At 45.3% G+C, this 20,408-nt stretch overlaps 1 protein-coding gene across 1 annotated transcript in view; it reads left to right on the forward strand.

Moving 5' to 3' along the window:
- Positions 1-20,408, forward strand: part of LOC124775278 — a 271,141-nt gene that overhangs the window by 94,391 nt on the left and 156,342 nt on the right. The window contains exon 2 of the mRNA XM_047250116.1: positions 1,772-1,942. Within this exon, the coding sequence (XP_047106072.1) occupies positions 1,772-1,942 (171 nt within the window). The remainder of the gene's footprint in view (positions 1-1,771; positions 1,943-20,408) is intronic.

The raw sequence follows: 20,408 nt of genomic DNA on the forward strand, positions 1-20,408 counted from the left end.
GTTGCCCAAACCATCCCGAAGCACTACATCTCTCGTAATGACACACAGCACAAGTTCTGCAATGTTTACAGGTGGCACAATTGCCACAAACTACACATACTGTTCCCTCATGGTAGCAACATGGATCGTTTTCCCTAGAATTACATTACAAACTAATGTAGTGATATCGTAACGTACACTACAGGCCATTAAAATTGCTACACCAAGAAGAAAAGCAGATGATAAACGGGTATTCATTGGACAAATATATTATACTATAACTGACATGTGATTCCATTTTGACGCAGTTTGAGTGCATAGATCATGAGAAATGAGTACCCAGAACAACCACCTCTGGCCGTAATAACCGCCTTGATACGCCTGGGCATTTAGTCAAACAGAGCTTGGATGGCGTGTACAGGTACAGCTGCCCATGTGGCTTCAGCACGATACCACAGTTCATCAAGAGTAGTGACTGGTGTATTGTGACGAGCCAGTTGCTCGGCTACCATTGACCAGACGTTTTCAGTTGGTGAGAGATCTGGAGAATGTGCTGGCCAGGGCAGCAGTCGAACATTTTCTGTATCCAGAAAGGCCCGTACAGAACCTACAACATGCGGTAGTGCATTATCCTGCTGAAATGTAGGGTTTCGCAGGGGTCGAATGAGGGTAGAGCCACGGGTCGTAACAAATCTGAAATGTAACGTCTACTGCTCAAAGTGCCGTCAAAGCGAACAAGAGGTGACCGAGACGTGTAACCAATGGCACCCCATACCATCACGCCGGGTGATACGCCAGTATGGCGATGACGCATACACGCTTCCAAAGTGCGTTCACCGCGATGTCGCCAAACACGGATGCGACCATCATCATGCTGTAAACAGAACCTAGAGTCATCGGAAAAAATGACGTTTTGCCGTTCGTGCACTTAGGTTCGTCGTTGAATACACCATCGCAGACGCTCCTGTCTGTGATGCAGCGTCGAGGGTAACCGCAGCCACGGTCTCCGAGCTGATAGTTCATGGTGCTGCAAACGTCGTCGAACTGTTTGTGCAGATGGTTGTTGTCTTGCAAACGTCCCCATCTGTTGCCTCAGGGATCGAGACGTGGCTGCACGATCCGTTACAGCCATGCGGATAAGATGCCTGTCATCTCGACAGCTGCTGATACGAGGCCGTTGGGATCCAGCACGGCGTTGCGTATTACCCTCCTGAACCCACCGATTGCATATTCTGCTAACAGTCATTAGATCTCGACCAACACGAGCTGCAATGTCGCGATACGATAAACCGCAATCGTGATAGGCTACAATCTGACCTTTATCAAAGTCGGAAACGTGATGGTACGCATTTCTCGTCCTTACACGAGGCATCACAACAACGTTTCACCCGGCAACCCCGGTCAACTGCTGTTTGTGTATGAGAAATCGGTTGGAAACTTTCCTCATGTCAGCACGTTGTAGGTGTCGCCAACGGCGCCAACCTTGTGTGAATGCTCTGAAAAGCTAATCATTTGCATATCACAATATCCTCTTCCTGTCGGTTAAATTTCGCGTATGTAGCACGTCACTTTAGTGGTGTAGCAATTTTAATGGCCAGTAGTATATTTCTATATCACAAAATTATGTAATAAAGTTTCAGCTATATGCAACATTTATCTGACCACTGCATTTCTTTCCTATTTTCAGAAAACAATTGACGGCTCTAGAGTTTGTTTTTTCCCCATTATTCGTAGCACATCACCATTTCTTTGTGTTTCCTTGAGCTGACAGACCGCGTGGTGTGTGTTGCAGGAGCCGAGCTTGCACGCGGACGAGAAGCGTCCGCGGTCTTGTGGCTGGCCGGCGCCGCCGCCCCCCTCCTCTCGCAGCTCGGAGGAGCTGTCTGCGGACCACGGCTGCAGCCGCAGCTGCGCGTCGCACCTGGCGCCGCAGCTGCAGACAGGTGGCGCGCTGCCCGCACAGGTGAGCGGCGGCGCGACAACGGCTCTTATCACAGTCGAGCGTGGCGGCGCTGCGCTAGCTCGAGATGTCTGCACGCCAGTGTTCCTTGTGGAGCTGCCATCTGCCGTACTGGGAAGATACAGTGCAACGTCTGGAATATTTTCATGAACTAAGTTGACGCTCGGCGCGAACGCTGATAGGAGCGACTGTCATAATAAGAATTGCCTATATCAGGGGTTCCCAACAAAATTTTCTCGAGGACCCACTCATCGAGCATGATTGGTACCTTGTCATATCACAGTATCAAGTACCTAAAAATGCCAAATTAAGAGTGTTTTTATACGTTTTCTATATCTGGTACTTAGAAAAAACATTGACATATTCATTATTGAAAAAATATTGAGCTTAAAAGTTTTTCAATTTAGCTATCATTGTTATTGTTCAATTTTTGATTACTGCTCAAAACTTTGTCTTCAAATCTGGGTATTTCATATAACAAACTCCTTAAAAAAATGAAAATTGAGTGTGAACTGAAAATCACAGGAAAAAATTGAAATTGAGTGTATTGGCCTTTCAAGTGTACTACACTTGAGATTACATTGAGTAGACATGTGTGAAAAATAAGAAAACACAAACCTCGTACAAGGTATTCTTTGTCTGGAAAAAAAAACAAATAAAAACAGTTACAACAGAGTACTCCATCAGTATACAGTTAGTTTTAATTTTCAGTTCTGAATGAGATGAGTTCAATCTGACCTTTGAGTCCATTATTTCTCGAATGTTAGGTTCCAAACATGAAACTTTCACTCCGAAATCCGACCGCATGTCGAGCCGATTCCTATATTTGTTTTTCTTGCAGGAAGCAGTCAAAACAAAAAATCTGTTATCATAAGAAATATATTTAATATAATTTTTATTCTAATAGCATCTTGCGGACCCCTCTGGCATAGCTCACGGACCCCTGGGGGTCCGCGGACCACGTGTTGGGAACCACTGGCCTATACGATCGCTCCCATCAGCCTCCGCGGCGAATGTCAACTTAGTTTGCGCGGATAGGAATTATTTTCGGCAAAGTGTATCGATTTGTGGGCAATTTTTAATCTGAAATGGAAATGGTGTGTTTACACATAGATCACGCCAAGCCCATATTGGTAATCGAGTTAGAGAAAAATAATTATTCAAATAAAAATATTAACACAAAAAACGAACCACAACGAAGGAGTGGGACGGAAATTGGTACCGGTGGATATGATGTACATGTAGAGACAAACAAATGATTACAATTTCGGAAAAAATGAATAATTTATTCAAGGGAAAGAGCTTCACAAATTGAGCAAGTCAATAATGCGTTGGCCCACCTCAGGCCCTTATTGCAAGTAATTATTGGCTTGGCATTCACTGATAAGAGATGTCTTCCTGAGGGATATCATGCCATCACTTAAAATTTACGGGCTGATAGGCCGTGGTCGAAGTATAAAACTCTCCCCTAATACTTAGACCACGGCCTGTCAGCCCGGAAATTTTAAGTGAAGACAATACCGGCCGTGAAAGCTTACATTGTAGGATATCATGCCAGTCTCTATCCAATTGACAGGTTATATCCTAAAAATCCCGAGCTGGTCGGAGGACTCTGCCCATAATGCCTGCTACGGTCGCAGGTTCGAATCCTGCCTCGGGCATGGATGTGTGTGATGTCCTTAGGTTAGTTAGGTTTAAGTAGTTCTAAGTTCTAGGGGACTGATGACCACGGCAGTTGAGTCCCATAGTGCTCAGAGCCATTTGAACCCATAATGCTCGAAGCGTTTTCAATTGGAGGGTTTGGCGCGTACAGTCTGGTATCTCGTTGCCTGGAGTACAGTTGTCTTCAGTGATGAGTCGGGCATCGAACTGAGCCCCGAAGACCAGAGAAGACTTGCCGGGAGATGCTCCGGACCAACCTGACTGCCCAATAGCCAGGAGTGATGGCGATGCCCGTTCTTTTCGTAGACCCCTTTTGTTGTCAACCGCGGCACCTCACGTGGCTGAAGAGTGACAGAGTGTATCTTCTGACAGCCCACCCGCCGGCCATATGAGGCAGTGGGGATGAAATAACAATAAAGAAGAAAAAAATACCTCGGCCAGGGGTAGTGCAGAACCTACTCCTAACGTAAGCTCTGCAGCAAGTCGCGTTTGACACTGAATGGGAGAGGTCAGGAACAACACTACGCCTGTAAGATGATCTAATCAACGGCAGATCTCTTTCAATGCGTATAAATGCAAGGTAGTGCCCGCAAAAATAAGAAAAATGGTTCAAATGGCTCTGAGCACTATGGGACTTAACTTCTAAGGTCATCAGTCCCCTAGAGCTTAGAACTACTTAAACCTAACCAACCTAAGGACATCACACACATCCATGCCCGAGGCAGGATTCCAACCTGCGACCGTAGCGGCCGCACGGTTCCAGACTGTAGCGCCTAGAGCCGCTCGGCCACTCCGGCCGGCAGTAACGAGAAACAACCCGGTAGTATCCGGTTATAAGTTTACTGTTGATCTTTACGAATATGTCACGCAGTTCATTTACCATGTTAATGGTTTCATCCCTCGCTGCTTGGTGGAACCATTTGATATTCATCAACAAAAAATACGAACTGTGTATGTTCTGCTTTAATATTGTAAAATATAGGCTACATAATTTGTGTTCGTCATTGATAAGTATTAAACAGTAATACAGGGTGTCCGTAAATGAAGTTACAATTTCAAAATGCTATAGAAAGAGAACAACTGCTCAGAATGACGTCAAATGTGATCAGCAAAAAATGGATGAAAATTTTACCAATAGATGGCGTGTAAGCGACTTACCCTAAAGGGATCGGTTGCAAATGACAGATAAATTGCAGTACGATATTACACCATCGGTACTGTTCAATGTGCATGACTGCAGGTATGTCCAACGTTCGGACAATTTCCCGTTCACTGCATGTTTACGCACCACTGCTCGACCTCTCCTGCAGTGCTATGATCACATCGTCGACAGACGTCGGATCAACTGCTTTTCTCCTCCTGCCACGCTACATTTCAAAAGAACCTTTGCTTTCCAATTTTGTAATCATTTTCCCAAGACCCTCAGCAGACATCGGACCAATGTCTGTTTTCGTACCGGTGAGTGTCCCGAACTTCTGCAGGGCTACTGGCGCACAGTCACCGTTCTTTCAAAACAGTTTTACCACCAGTGCGCGATACTTCGTGGAGGCAGTCATGTTGGGTGTCTGAGACGCAAACTAAGGAATAGCCATGTGCTGCGCGTCTGCTGGTGTGCATATTCTGACGCTTACAGCGTCATCTACTGATCATATTTTCGTCAGTATTTTTTCCGTGACGTTCCCCCCTGCGATAATAAAATGCTTTTCAAATCTGGAGTCATTCTCAGCAGTGGTTCTATTTCTACAGCGTTTTGAAACTGGAGCTTTAAATATGGGCACCCTGAATGTTAAGTTTGAGTTCTCTGAGCATTTCTGTCGCATTTTCCTTGAAACTGTATCTAGTTACGTTCCAATGAGCGCATCTCTGAATTCGTTCGATTTCTCCTACTTGATAATGACATCGAAGTCTAGGATGCCACTTACAACTACTCTTTAATTCAAATCACTGATGGAATTTACTAGGTGACACCAACCAGTCGACATTTTCCACGGGCGGTTTGATTCTACAGGAATGGAGGGTTGGGTAACTACTACATTTATTCCACGAGTAATTAATTTGGATATTTCTGACTACGTCCAATTAATCTGCAAAAGCGCTGGCAAGTGAATACTGATCTCCAAGCAAATGTACCGCCACTATTCGCAGCACTGGGCAGGCATAACAGCTGTGCTCTTTGCTCCGGTTGATGAAAAAGGAAAACAAGGAATAGCCACGCAGAACTGCGACTAACACCCTCGCAAGGTCAGCGAGTTAATGAGAACGCGAGGCGGTCCGGAGCGCTACGAGTTGAATATCTCACGGCATTTCCCCTCCAGTCCCATTCGCGTTGGCGGCTCGTAACGAATTGCAACCGTTTCTTGTTTTATTGCAGCATACATAATTCAAGTTGTAATTCGCTGGTTCCTGTTGTCTCTTTTTTCTGGCCGATGACCGTTGCAGTCTGGTCCCTTTAATCCCACAAACCATACTGCTACTGAGAGGCGAACAAAATCGTACTGAGGTAGGCTGACAAGTATGGTAAACATCTACGAAGTATGGGCTGCCACACCTAAACTGACTGCCACAGTTTTCGTACCCCAGGTGGCCAGTTAGCGGGTGAGATAAATATTGATAGGCCATCGGGATCTCGTGTTATTATTCTGTCCAGTATTAGACCGTGGGAACACACAGGCTGCGATCCTACTTGCGGCGAGCCACTGATTTCAATGGATACTGGGCAAAGGTGGTAGAAATCGCAGCACAAATGCCTCCACTGACAGTAGACCCATCATAGAACGATATACACTGAAGCGGCAAAGAAACTGGTATAGCGATTCGTATTCAAATACAGATAAGTAAACAGGCAGAATACGGCGCTGCAGTCGGCAACACCTGTATAAGACAACAAGTGTCTGGCGCAGTAGCTGCTACGATGGCAGAGTGTCAAGATTTAAATGAGTTTGAACGTGGTGTTATAGTCGGCGCACGACCAATGGGACACAACATCTCCGACGTAGCGACGAAGTGGGGATTTTCCCGTACGACCATTTTACGAGTGTACCGTGAATATCAGGAGTCGGGCAAAACATCAAACCTCCGACATCGCTGCGGCCGGGAAAAGGTCCTGCAAGAACGGGACCAACGACGACTGAAGAAAATCGTTCAAAGTGACGGAAGTGTAACCCTTCTGCAAATTGCTGCAGATTTCAATGCTGAGCCATCAACAAGTGTCAGCATGCGAAACATTCAACGAAACATAATCGATATGGGCTTTCGGAGCCCTTCATGACTACACGACACAAAGGTTTACGCCTCGCCTGGGCCAGTCAACACCGACGTTGGACTGTAGATGACTGGAAATATTTTGCCTGGTCGGACGAGTCTCGTTTCGGATTGTATCGAGCAGATCGACGTGTACGGTTATGGATACACCCTCTTGAATTCATGGACCACGCATGTCAGCAGGGGACTGTTCAAGGTGGAGGGGGCTCTGTAATGTTGTGGGGCGTGCGCAGTTGGAGTGATATGGGAATCCTGATATGTCTAGATACGACTCTGACATGTGACATGTACGTAAGCATCCTATCTGATCACCTTCATCCATTCACGTCCGTTGTGCATTCCTACGAACTTGGGCAATTCCAGCAGGACAATTCGACACCCCACACGTCCAGAGTGTCTACAGAGTGGTTCCAGGAACACTCTTCTGAGTTTAAACACTTTTGTTCGCCACGAAAATCCTCAGACATGAATATTATTGAGCATATCTGGGGTGCTTTGCAACGTGCTGTTCAGAAGAGACACACATCCCCACGTATTCATACGGATTTATGGGCAGCCCTGCAGTATTCATAATGCCAATTCCCTCCAGCACTACTTCAAACAGTAGTCGAGCCCATGCCAAGTTGTGCTGCGGCACTTCTGTGTGCTCGCGGGGGTCCTACACGATATAAGGCAAGTGTACCACTTTCTTCGGCCCTTCATTGTATAAAGGTAACGTTCACCTGTAGCTACGTAATTTTAACTTCAGAGTGAGGATCCTGAACCATGAGATCTCGGTTCCGCCACAAAAAGGGGAGAGGGAGGGTGGGGGGGGGGGGGGGGCAGAATTCGATGAAACTTAGCGCACGGCTGCCGCTGCTGTTTTCCCGTAGTATCCGAAATAATCGCCATCGTCAAGCGACCGAAACGACAATCGAATCCGAGCATCATTATTAGACTGTGCGGGAAGTCCCGAACCGTCACGCTTTACCGTCGCATGGCGAACCGTACGTATGGACAACAGACGGTCGCGGACGAGACGGCAGCCAGTGGACCTTCCAAGAAGACGTTCCAGAACAGATTACGGCGGCGATGCTCAGGTTTTCTGGTAGCTAGTTGATACCTCACGTTAGTGTGTCTACGGCTGAAAAAAGTAGTTCTGGTACCAATCTGCTGGGTGGTCAATAGACATGGCCACTACCTTTTTGCTCCAGAAGTTTCCTAACCTGATGCAGCCTCGGCCGTTGGGACGGCGGGAGGTTCTGTGTTCGTGCGCACCTCAAGATGAAGAAGACGCTCCGTTTAAACTTGAATATTTCTAAAGGCCGCCAACATTTTGAACAATTTTAGTAATTCCTCTCAAAATGACGGCAGCCGAAATCTTTTTCCAGATTCTGGTTCCTCAGTACGTAGAGAATTATTACTACATGGTTCCTTTCTTTCCTGTAACTATTTACACTACTGGCCATTAAAATTGCTACACAACGAAGATGACGTGCTACAGACGCGAAATTTAACCGACAGGAACAAGATGCTGTGATATGCAAATGATTAGCTTTACAGAGCAGTCACACAAGGCTGGCGCCGGTGGCGACACCTACAACGTGCTGATATGAGGAAAGTTTCCAACCGATTTCTCATACACAAACATCAGTTGAACGGCGTTGTCTGGTGAAACGTTGTTGTGATGCCTCGTGTAAGGAGGAGAAATGCTGCTCTCGTTGGTCGAGATCCAATGACTGTACCTTAAAGGTACTAAAAGCCTTTATTGCCATTTGAAGTGTGAAATTATGAGCCGGTGGTGGTGGTGGTGGCGGTTAGTGTTTAACGTCCCGTCGACAACGAGGTCATTAGAGACGGAGCGCAAGCTCGGGTTAGGGAAGGATTGGGAAGGAAATCGGCCGTGCCCTTTCAAAGGAACCATCCCGGAATTTGCCTGAAACGATTTAGGGAAATCACGGAAAACCTAAATCTGGATGACCGGAGACGGGATTGAACCGTCGTCCTCCTCTCTCGTATGAGCCGGAATAGATACTTTTCAATTTTTTAAAGTAAAAGGAATCTGTATCGAAAAACTAACTCTGGGAGCCGATGTAACTTTGTCGCATTAACATACAGTATTTTTTAGAGCAAGAAAATCGGAATTCTTATTTTTCTCATGTATTTGAATCCGCCGCCGCCGTCCGGAGCTTAGGAAACAGCGACGACTCCTGTCGTGTTGCGGCCGTGTCGCCGTCTGCCAGGGTGGGAAAAGAGGAGGGGGCAGCGTCGCAGTCGCAGCCAACTGTCGCGTCTTGCACGACGTAACTTTAGCAGAATATGGAATCGCTGGGTTCAGGAGGGTAATACGGAACGCCGTATCACTAGCAGTCGAGATGACAGGCATCTTATCCGCATGGTTGTAACGGATCGTGCAGCCACGTCTCGATCCCTGAGTCAACAGATGGGGACGTTTGCAAGACAACAACCATCTGTACGAACAGTTCGACGACGTTTGCAGCAGCATGGACTATCAGTTCGGAGATCATGGCTGCGGTTACTCTTGACGCTGCATCACAGACAGGAGCGCCTGTGATGGTGTACTCAACGACGAACCTGTGGGTGCACGAATGGCAAAACGTCATTTTTTTCGGATTAATCCAGGTCCTATTTACAGCATCATGATGGTCGAATCCGTTTATGGCGACATCGCGGTGAACGCACATTGGAAGCGTGTATTCGTCATCGCCATACTAGCGTATCACCCGGCGTGATGGTATGGGGTGACATTGGTTACACGTCTCGGGTTGCCCTGGCCAACACATTCTCCAGATCTCTCACCAATTGAAAACGTCTGGTCACTGGTGGCCGAGCAACTGGCTCGTCATAATACGCCAGTCACTAATCTTGATCAACTGTGGTATCGTGTTGAAGCTACATGGGCAGCTGTACCTCTACACGACATCCAAGCTCTGTTTGACTAAATGCCCAGGCGTATCAAGGCCGTTTATTACGACCAGAGGTGGTTGTTCTGGGTACTGATTTCTCAGGACCTATGCACCCAAATTGCGTGAAAATATAATCACATGTCAGTTCTATTAAATACATTTGTCCAATGACTACCCGTTTATCATCTGCATTTCTTCTTGGTGTAGCAGTTTTAGTGGCCAGTGGTGTAGATGCTTTAAGCCGCGGTTGAATCTTTAGATACTTCGAAATAAAATGAAATGTCGTGTGGAGAGGGCCGCCTGGTGGATAGACCTGATCGCCAGGTCCTAATCTTTTCAGGTGACGCCACTTCGGTGACTTGCTCGTCGATAAGGGTGAAATGATGATGATGAAGACGACACGAACACCCAGTCCCTGAGCGCAGAAAATCTCCAATCCAGCTGGGAATCGAACCCGGGCCACCGGCATTACAAGCCGGCGCGCTGTCCACTCAGCTACGGTGGTGGACAGATGCTTCGACACAAAATTTATATGCAAATTGTGGATGGAGCAGCGGTTTGGTCCTCGTAGGAATGTCCCTAATCTGTCACATAATTTCTTTTTCATTAATTACTCTCGACTCATCCTTCTTCCGGCCTTGTGCGGCCGCCCATGCGCTCGTCGCGGCACTTGGGACTTCTTGGGAGGGTTCATAACACACTCTGTAACGAGTAGAAAAGTACTCCGTCTTCAGGCCACGAGTGGCCTACCGGGACCATCCGACCGCCTTGTCATCCTCAGTGGAGGATGCGGATAGGAGGCGCGTGGGGCCAGCAAACCGCTCTCCCGGTTGTTATGATGGTATTCTTGACCGAAGCCGTTGCTATTCGGTCGAGTAGATACTCAATTGCCATCGCGAGGCTGAGTGCACCCCGAAAAATGGCAACAGCGCATGGCAGCCTGCATGGTCACCCATCCAAATGCCGACCACGCCCGACAGCGCTTAACTTCGGTGATCCCAAGGGAACCGATGTATCCACTGCGGCAAGGCCGTTGCCCTTGTAACGAGTAGAGGACCATTTTATTATTAACCTATTTATTAATAAAACTAAAGTAGACTGTAATTTTTGCAAAACAATTAATCGTTAATGGTACACATCAATTACGTTCAAGTAAACATTTTTCGCATCTAATTTGGGACAACCAAATTCATTATTTCTACCTCCTACCTATAATCCTACGTATTGGATCCACTACAATCCATGAGCGACTGATTGAATTCACGATTTTGGTCCCTTTACTGACTTTACATGAGACAGAAGCTTCTTACAATTTTTCGCTAGATCAATCGGCAAAACTGTACGTTCGAATATTTTTAAAACTTCCCGCATTTCAATTCTTACGCTCACTTTTACTTGTATTGTTTGTCAATAACGTTTTGGCTTTTCTTCAGTTATTGCGTTGGTGGTGGCAACTAAAGGTTTCCCTACACGAGTGCCGGATCGCAACGATCCTGCTCTTGTGATATACACCGAAGAGCTAAAGAAACTGGTACACCCAACTAGTATCGTGTAGGCCCCTGCGAGCATGCAGAAGTGCCTTAACATGGCGTGGCATTGACTCGACTAATGTCTGAAGTAGTGCTGGAGGGAATTAACACCGTGAATCCTACACGGCTGTCCATGAATCCGTAAGAGTACGACGGGGTGGAGATCTCTTCTGAACAACAAGTTGCAATGCATCCCCGATATTCTCAATAACGTTCATGTCTGGGAAGTTTAGTGGCCAGCGGAAGTGTTTAAACTCAGACGAGTGTTCCTGAAGCCACTCTATAGCAATTCTGGACGTGTGGGGTGTTACATTGTCCTGCTGGAATTGCTCAAGTCCGTCGGAACGCACAATGGACGTGAATGGATGCAGGTGGTAAGACAGGATACTTACGTACGTGTCACCTTTCACAGTCGTATCTAGACGTATCAGGGGTCCCACATCACTCCAACTGCACATGCCCCACACCATTAGAGAGCCTCCACCAGCTTGAACAGCCCCCTGCTGACATGCAGTGTCCATGGATTCATGAGGTTGTCTCCATACCCGTATACGTCCATCCGCTCGATATAATTGAAACGAGACTCGTTCGGCTAGGCAACATGTTTCCAGTCATCAACAGTCCAACGTCGGTGCTGACTCGGTCAGGCGAGCCGTAAAGCTTTGTGTCGTGCAGTTGTCAAGGGTACACGAGTGGACCTTCGGCACACTCGTGAAATGGTCGCACGGGAAAATCCTCACTTCATCGCTATCTCGGAGTTACTGTGTCCCATCGCTCGTGCGCCAACTGTAACACCACGTTCAAACTTACTTAAATCTTGATAACCTGTCATTGTAGCAGCAGTAACCGATCTAACAATTGCGCCGGACCCTTGTTGTCTATATAGGTGCTGCCGACCTCAGCGCTGTATTCTGCCTGTGTTCTCTGTATTGGAATACGCATGCGTTTCTTTGGGGCTTCAGTGTAGTTGCAATCGTTCGCTCGCCTAGACGACGCCACATGCGAGCGATTTGTCAAGCAATTTCAAGCAGAATTACGAAAGCCACTTTGTCAAGAACTTCTACTATGGTAAATGAACTGCTATGTTTAGCAGCAATCACAGATGACCATCGTATTTCCCCGAATTTATTTTAAAAAACGGGAATTGCACTTTATTAAACTTTTCTTGAAACGATTTTTCTTCTAGGGAATTGTAGGTTAGTTTACAAAATATATTACATTCATTTTTCGCTGACATTTAGTGGGTTTTGTATATCTTTCCAGTGTGATAGCACAATTCGTTTTTCGTAAATTAGTTCTCAGTTCCTTTTTCATTCATTAGCCTTATAGTTTAATACGATACTGCAGTGCCTGTGCACTGTACGATGCAATGTTATTTTAGGTATGCATGTATGTCCGAAGGAACAGCTACTGCGGCGCCTACAGCCGTTATGAAATAAATGAAATTTATTCGCAGTTGCGAATATGAACAATCATCAGATACATAAGGAGATGACGACATAGAAAACTTGTGCCGGACGGGTATTCGAACTAGGATTTCCCCGCTTTAGTGAATGGTCGCCTAACCTCGTTGGCTATCCGTGCTCGACCCCGACCAGACTCAAACTTTCATATGTCGTCGTTCCTGCATCACAACGTGACTCATACACAATTTATGTAATTCCCGTACAGGGCGAGGACATTTTAACGGAACATCGCTACCCGGTATCGGCGGATGAATACGATACTGCAGTACCTGTGCCTTTTTTTTTTTTAGGAATAACTATGCAATGTTCCTTCGGATATATACTGAAATGAGAAAAGTCGTGGGATACCTCCTAAGATGCCCTCCTTTTGTCGGGCGTAGTGCAGCAACTCGACGCTGTGTGGACTCAACAAGTCGTTGGAAGTCTTCTGCAGAAATATTGAGCCATAGTCGCCAATAGTTGCGGAAGTATTGCCAGCGCAGGATGTTGGGCACGAACTGGCGTGTCGATTATGTCCCATAAATGTTCGGTAAGATTCTTGTCTGGCGATCTTGCTCAATCCGTCCAAAATGTTCTTCAAAGCAATCGCGAACAGATGTGGCCCGGTCAGAGGCCATGCCAGTCCATTCCGTCCACCACCAGGTTGCACAGTACCTTGTTGACAACCTGGGTCAATGGCTCCGTAGGTTCTGCGCCACACTCGAACCCTACCATCAGCTATCACCAACTGAAATCTCGACTCACCTGACCTGGCCACGGTTTTCCAGTCGTCTAGGGTCCAACCGATATGGTCACGAGCCCAAGAGAGGCGCTGCAGGGGATGTCGCGCTGTTAGCAAGGGCACTCGCGTCGGTCATCTGCTGCCATAGCCCATTAAAGGCAAATTTCGCCACATGTCCTAACGGGTATATTCGATGTACGTCCCACACTGATTTCTGCGATTATTTCGCGCAGAACTGCTTGTCTGTTAGCACTAACAACTCTACATAAACGTCGCTGCTCTCGGTGTCGGCAGCCACTGCGTTGTCGGTGGTGAGAGGTGAAGCCCGAAATTTTATATTCTCGGCACACTATTTACATTGTGGATCTCGGAATACTGAATTCGTTAACGGTATCCGAAGTGGTGTGTCACATGCTTCTAGCTCCACTACCATTTTGCGCTCAAAGTTTGTGAATTCCCGTCGTGTGGCCATGATCACGGCGGAAACCTTTCCACATTAATCAACTAGTAACAAATGACACTGCTACCAATGCATTGCCCTTTTGTACCTCGTGTTCGGGTTACTACTGCAGTCTGCATGTATGAATATCGCTATTTCACCTCAGTATATTACACTGTTCACTTCATGTGGAATACGAGGTGCATTCAAGTTCTAAGGCCTCCGATTTTTTTTCTCCGGACTGGAAAGAGATAGAAACATGCGCTTTGTTTTAAAATGAGGCCGCGTTCATTGTCAATACGTCCCAGAGATGGCAGCACCGTACGGCAGATGGAATTTTACCGCCAGCGGCGAGAATGAGAACTGTTTTAAATACTTGAAATGGCGACGTTTTCCTTACTCGAATAGCGTACAATCATTCGTTTTCTGAATTTGCGTGGTGTGAAACCAATTGAAATTTATCGACAGTTGAAGGAGACATGTGGTGATGGAGTTATGGATGTGTCGAAAGTGCGTTCGTGGGTGCGACAGTTTAATGAAGGCAGAACATCGTGTGACAACAAACCAAAACAACCTCGGGCTCGCACAAGCCAGTCTGACGACACGATCGAGAAAGTGGAGAGAATGGTTTTGGGAGATCGCCGAATGACTGTTGAACAGATCGCCTCCAGAGTTGGCATTTCTGTGGGTTCTGTGCACACAATGCTGCATGACGACCTGAAAATGCGAAAAGTGTCATCCAGGTGGGTGCCACAAATGCTGACGGACGACCATATGGCTGCCCGTGTGGCATGTTGCCAAGCAATGCTGATGCGCAACGACAGCATGAATGGGACTTTCTTTTCGTCAGTTGTGACAATGGATGAGACGTGGATGCCATTTTTCAATCCAGAAACAAAGCGCCAGTCAGCTCAATGGAAGCACACAGATTCACCGCCACCAAAAAAATTTCGGGTAACCGCCAGTGCTGAAAAAATAATGGTGTCTATGTTCTGGGACAGCGAGGGCCTTACCCATTGCGTTCCAAAGGGCACTACGGTAGCAGGTGCATCCTACGAAAATGTTTTGAAGAACAAATTCCTTCCTGCACTGCAACAAAAACGTCCGGGAAGGGCTGCGCGTGTGCTGTTTCACCAACACAACGCACCCGCACATCGAGCTAACGTTACGCAACAGTTTCTTCGTGATAACAACTTTGAAGTGATTCCTCATGCTCCCTACTCACCTGACCTGGCTCCTAGTGACTTTTGGCTTTTTCCAACAATGAAAGACACTCTCCGTGGCCGCACATTCACCAGCCGTGCTGCTATTGCCTCAGCGATTTTCCAGTGGTCAAAACAGACTCCTAAAGAAGGCTTCGCCGCTGCCATGGAATCATGGCGTCAGCGTTGTGAAAAATGTGTACGTCTGCAGGGCGATTACGTCGAGAAGTAACGCCAGTTTCATCGATTTCGGGTGAGTAGTTAATTAGAAAAAAAATCGGAGGCCTTAGAACTTGAATGCACCTCGTACATTACACGCACAGCGTTCACCACCATTACTTGAAGCACAACTTACCTCGAAGGCGATTATTTGCTTCGGTTTCGATCTTTTGTAGAATGTGCAGTGTAAGAAATACCACATTTTAGTCACATCGAATAAGGTAGATTAATCGTAGAAAGGAAACGACATTCCACTACACAGAAATCCTCATTTAGTTTGAAAATGATTAACTTTTATCTACTGTTGTTTACAAGACGACTGTTTATCATTTTAGAATAACTGTTTTTGAAACTATTTCCAAGAAATGTGCTATATTTTTGAAACAATTGCTTCCACACCTCTGCCACAAGTATATGTCTCAGGAAAACGTGTATTGCCAACTGTCGTTCCCGGTAGCTGGTTAAACACTTCTCAATGATTTGCGGTGTCTAGTGTCGAACTTTCAATGCTGCCAATTTTGTCTGGAACAAGTTAATGTCAACTGCTTATTCCACTTGCAGCAAACTAATCACCACTGGCACAAAACGATTTACATTTATCGCACCCATTCATGAATTTTAATAAGCAATGCCATACGTAATGTCTTTTGTAGCACAGTACAAAATTGTTCAAATCGCTCTAAGTACTATGGGACTTAACATCTGCGGTCATCAGTCCCCTAGACTTAGAGCTACTTAAACCTAACGACATCGCACACATCCATGCCCGAGGCAGGATTCGAACCTTCGACCATAGCAGCATCGCGGTTCCGGACTGAAGCGCCTAGAACCGCTCGGCCACAGAGGCCGGCAGCACTGTACACTTAAGTCACTCCGAGAAGCTTTTATTTTACTTGCATCTTCATAAACGTTTTCCAGTACGTAACAAATACTTGTTCGAGAGGCGTTTCTACAGAATCGAATGTCTGATCTCTTGTACGAAACTGCTCGAATAATTCAGATATTATTGTTAACAAATTCATTATTCTCAGTTTCTTTTAAAAGCCTGAGACCTCAGAAACTGAAATGACGTAACACGCATGAAACCTACCCTCTCCCAGAGGATCCGTCTGAAACTTCCCCGGTAACAAATATTTGCAGCTTACTATAATCCTGAAAACATATTGTCTTAAATGAGCGACTGAAGATGTCGTACGCATAAAGATAAAAAGTGTCAGATTAAGTTTTCCAATATGTTTAGAGGAAGGAACAAATTGCGCCAACCTTTCCCGCTGCATTAGGAGCTTTACAAATTTCTCAAATATTTAATACTGGGATCATCAGCACTGCATATTGATTCTTGCGACGGATGTTGCGGCGATAATCGGTCTTCTACATCTGCGTAACGACTGTGCAACTCACAGTTAAGTGCCTGACAGGAGGTTCATTGAATCACATCTAAGCAATTTCTCTACTGTTCCAGTCTCGAAAAGCGCGTGAGAAAAAACGTACACTAAAATCTTTCTGTGCGAGCTCTGATTTCTCTTATTTTATTATGATTATCATTTCTCGCTGTGTAGGTGATCGCTAACAGAACATTATTGCAATCGGGGGGAGAGCTGACGATTAGAATTTCGTGAAAAGATCTCGCCACAACAAAAGACGCTTTTGTCTTAATATTGCCACCACAACTCGCGTGTCATATTCGTGACAGTCTCCCATTTATCTCGGGATAAAACAAAACGAGCTGTACTCCTTTGAACTTTTTCGACACCCACCGTCAATCCTATCTGATAAGGATCCCATATAGCACAGCAGTACTCTAGAAGAGGGCGGACATGTGTAATGTAGGTAGTCTCTTCAGCAGACCTGTTGCATCTTCTGTTCTGCCAATGAAGCGCAGCCTTTGGTTCGCTTTCCCCACAACGTTATCCATTTGATCGTTCCAGTTTAAGTTATTCGTAATTGTAATCCCTAAGTACTTAGCTGAGATTATAGCTTTGGGATTTGTGTGGTTTATCGTGTAACTGAAATTTAACGGATGTCATTTAGTACTCATGTGGATGACTTCGCACTTTTCATTTTTTACATTCAATTGTCAAGTATCACACCATACAGGTATCTAAATCATTTTGAAATTGGTTTGACCTTCTGATGATTATAGCAGACGGTAAGTAACAGCACCATCTACAAACATTCTAAGAGGGCTAGAGAGCTAAGATCCCAAAGATGTTCGGGCTCACATGCGGTTCTTCTTCGTCAAAATGTCGTCGAAATGCACGTGTCGCATTACACGCCCTAAATTAGACACTTGTGACCCTTTGGTTAAATTGTCTGGCTGATGGCAAGTTTACGAAATACACAGTTAACACAACATATAATAACAGTAATAATAATATCGGGAACTAAATTAACGACCCGTAAATGAATGTAGGTCATTCAGTTGCGATTTGGTTAGAATAATATTTATTCGGAAAGCAGACTAATTGTGAAAGTTACTGTTACACTCGAGCGCATATCTATTTGACACAGTTTGATCATTCACAATCTCATCGCGAAATACAAGTTATCTACGCGAAAAGTTAGAGTTCACACCAGGCGCGCGGCTGCTCACCGCTCAGAGACTTAGGTCCCGCGATAACACACAACGCGAAATTTTCTAAGTCGTTTCACTTCCTAGCTGTCTAAAGACCGACCGTCCGCTTTCGTGTTTGCATCCGAACTGTTCACTTTGGTGTCTCCAGCCGAACTGTCCGCTTTCGCGTCTCCTCCAGCACTCTCCCTGTGCCCGTCCCCGGCCGCGTTTCCCGCGCGCCGAATATCCTCGCTCAACTGACTAGGGCAGTTCCCTTTCCTGAAGCTGTCCATCTGATTGGATACAGCTTATTCTGCATTATTTTACATTTTAATATATTTAAATACTCAAAGCTTGACCACTTTCACGTTCTAAATAAGGTAACAATAATATCCATTGTTAAATTCTCTTACATAAAACCAATACAATTTCCTTCTTAACTTCGAATGTCACTGCCAGCAGCCTTGCACCAATGGGCTTTCTGATAAATAAATAAAGAACAAAAATAACTATTGTGCACTAAACGTAACTGCAAATATTCTTTTTCCTAATGAATCAATAAGGTGTCGTGCTGTCATCGTTTAACGTGTTTTGTGTGGAGGAAATGATGATCTGATGCTTAAATGAAGATACTGATAATTTAAATTTACTATATCATTTAAACAAATTAAGTCACAGAGTTCATATTTACAACGTTTCTCATTTTAATGATGCTCTTCTACATAAAATATCGATCGTTAAGATCGATCAAAGCGTTCAGACTTTAGCAATCAGGTCTTTGTAACATAACTTGTTAATTTCACTTTAACAGTAAATCCTAAGCTATTATAGATATGATCAGTATTCAAGCTTTATTAGGGATCACCATGAAAATTTATGGAGGATGGCAGATTAAAATTACTGTAGCTTCATTCCATGCATTACAACAGAATAAAGTAGTTCCCATAAATGTTTCTCTTTATAGCCGATCTTAGGTCCGCCATACTTAACACTGCTACGTCTCCTCAGCCGCAAAAGGCTTCTACTGGGTTTCCTTGTGACGTAGGTTCTGGTCTGTCTCACTCGCACACTACAGCGCTTAGGCCTCAATAGACAATAGATGCCTGTGAATTTCCCCATCTCGTGGTGAATCTGCGCCCTTTGTGGCATCCGGTCCTGGACGACAGGGTTCGTTTCACAATTCCTGAAGGCTGACTCTTTCGGCCATATATTTAAATGAGAGCGCAATGCTCGTTAACTCACAGGCTGCTTATATTGTCTCCTAAATCGTTTATATAGATTAAGCACAGCAGAGAATCTACAACATTTACTTTGGAAACGCTAGATATCTTTTCTGTTTTACTCGATGACATTCTGTCAGTTACTACGAACTGTGACCTTTCTTACAAGGAACTGACGAATCCAGTCGCACATAGCGTTCATTACTTCGTGCGAATAAAGACCTTGCGAATAAAGAGCTAGTAGTGTTCCACACGAATGATATTTTCTGAATCCCTGTTGGCTATTTGTCAATAAATCGTTTTCGTAGAACTGATTTATATTGTATATTGTATCCTATTGGAAATGGTAGTAATATGGATCTGTAATTCAGCGGATTACTCCTCTTTCCTTTCGTGAGTACTGAAGTAACCTGTTCAGCTTTACAGTCTTTATGTACGAATTCTTCGACAAGCAAGCGGTTGTATATGATTGCTATGTACGGAGCTATTGCATCAACATACTCTCTGAAAGAAACCTAACTGATATTGTACCTGGACCGGAAGACTTGCCTTTATTGATTTAAATTGCTTCGCTACACCGAGGATATCTACTTCTGATTTACTCATGTTGGTAGCTGTTCCTGATTTGAATTATGGAATATTTACTTCGTCTTCTCTGATGAAGGAATTTCGGAAAACTGTGGTTAGTAACTCCGCTTTAGTGGCACTGTCATTGATAATAAAGGGTGTCCACAATGAAACTCCAACATTTGAACTCATAAAATCTGAGAGGAAGCACAATTTATTGACGAACAAATACAGGGAAATCATACACCAGCTCATCAAGTTTTCGTACACAGGTGGACGGTTCAGTACACTTGAACATGGGCGCTACGGGTAGCGCGAAGAATATCAAGTCTGTAATCGATTTCGTGCCATGTGTTGCGGAGTATCTGTTCTGTGACAGAGTTGATGACAATTCTTATGCGCTGTTTCAAGTCTTGCAGGTCCTTTACTGGTGTAGTATATACCCCGTCTTTCCAATAACCCCACAAAATCGAGGGGGGGGGGGGGGGGGTGTTATGTCGGGCGAACGTGGCGGCCAAGGAATTGGACCTCCACGGCCAATCTATCGTTGCGAGAATGTGTCATTTAAAAATTTTCGGACATCAAGGCTCCAATGGGGTGGTGCTCCGTCCTGCTGAAATATCACATTTGGCTGCAGGTCTGTTATCTGTGACACGGCAAATTGTTCCAACATGTCCAGGTAGATGGCACCATCCACAATCGACTCCTGAAAGAAAAACGGTC

This window comes from Schistocerca piceifrons, chromosome 2 (assembly GCF_021461385.2).
Source record: "Schistocerca piceifrons isolate TAMUIC-IGC-003096 chromosome 2, iqSchPice1.1, whole genome shotgun sequence".
NCBI lineage: Eukaryota > Metazoa > Arthropoda > Insecta > Orthoptera > Acrididae > Schistocerca > Schistocerca piceifrons.